The 1421-nt window shown below is 55.4% G+C and overlaps 1 protein-coding gene across 1 annotated transcript; it reads left to right on the forward strand.

The window, feature by feature from the left end:
• Positions 1–1137, forward strand: neurog1 (neurogenin 1). Its single transcript, XM_014012160.1, has 2 exons — positions 1–104; positions 191–1137. Exon 2 carries the CDS (start codon positions 216–218, stop codon positions 759–761), a length of 546 nt encoding a protein of 181 aa, XP_013867614.1. The 5' UTR covers positions 1–104; positions 191–215; the 3' UTR covers positions 762–1137.
• The last annotated feature ends 284 nt before the right edge of the window (positions 1138–1421 follow it).

Genomic DNA, 1421 nt, shown 5'->3' on the forward strand with positions numbered 1-1421 from the left:
AGCGGGCTGAGGCCGGTCGTGTGCCAGGCTCACCGGCTCGCACGAGCTGATCCAGAGCAAAGAGAACCGCGTCCAGGTGGACCCGCGCGCTCCCAGAACCTCAGGTGAGCACGCGCTCCTCTCCTCTCCGCTGCACCTCCAACCCGCACGCGCTCCTCTCAACACCCCTTCCTTTCCTTTCTGTCCACAGAACCGAACCGAACCTGCGCTCCGACATGGACCCGGTCTTCTCGGACAGCAGCAGCTGCGACCCGTTCCCGAACACGGACGACGAGGACTGCCGCGGCGCGTCTCCGCGGCGCGCGTCCTCGCCGCCCGAGCATCTTCAGAAGAAGAAGCGGCGCCGCGGGCGCGCGCGCAGCAACGCCAGCACGCAGGTGGTGAAGAAGAACCGGCGGCTGAAGGCCAACGACCGCGAGCGGAACCGGATGCACAACCTGAACGACGCGCTGGACGCGCTGCGGGGGGTCCTGCCCGCCTTCCCGGACGAGACCAAGCTCACCAAGATCGAGACCCTCCGGTTCGCCCACAACTACATCTGGGCCCTGTCCGAGACCATCCGGATCGCGGACCTGCAGGCTCCGGTTCTGCTCAGCCCCGCGCGCAGTCCGGACTCCTGCTCCTGGAGCTGCAGCGGCTCCTCGTCCTCCTCCTCCCCGGACCACTGCGCCTCCTCCCCAGGCAGCCCCGGGGGGCCGGAGGACCTCCTGCACCCGGAGCGGCTGCTGGGGTTCCGCGGCTTCCTGCCGGGGGTCTACTGAGGGAGGGGTCCGGAACCACAGACCTGTCCGGACACGCGCGCGCACAGCTGGTGTCGGAACCAGCAGGACTGATCTGATCTGAGGATTTTATTAGAGACAAAGTTTATTTTCAGATTTAGTTTTCTTCAGACCCCCTGACCCCTGACCTCTGACCCCTGACCTCTGACCTCTGACCTCAGTCCGGTCCAGCAGGTGAACTTCAGTTATTAATTAGTAAAAACTGATGAAACAGAAAATCCAGTTTCCCGCTCCGACAACAGACTGAAAGGAGCCGCCGCCCCCCTCACGCGCGCGCGCACCATGTTTGTTAGTTTGTTTTTATTTATTTGTTTGTTTGTCACATGAAATTTGTACATAAAGAGATGTTTTTATTATATTTGCTGAAAATGTTCTTGTTTTTTTTCTACAAATGAAATAAAGTTTTTAACGTTTTTAATAAAACAAACTGCAGTTTTGGAGTTTTTCTTGCGTCAAATCATGAGAGCTGAGCGTGCACGCGCACGCACGATATTCTAACCCAACAACATCAACAAAACAGAAAACAGTCAGTTAATAAATACAATTCTGAATTAAATGAAAAGCTGATAAATAATTAAAAAGGAATTTTTAAATCGTTGAAATTGTTTTGTTAAATCTTTTATTATGGGCTACGCTTAATGT

The sequence above is a fragment of the Austrofundulus limnaeus genome, unplaced genomic scaffold, assembly GCF_001266775.1.
Source record: "Austrofundulus limnaeus strain Quisiro unplaced genomic scaffold, Austrofundulus_limnaeus-1.0 Scaffold89, whole genome shotgun sequence".
Taxonomy (NCBI): domain Eukaryota; kingdom Metazoa; phylum Chordata; class Actinopteri; order Cyprinodontiformes; family Rivulidae; genus Austrofundulus; species Austrofundulus limnaeus.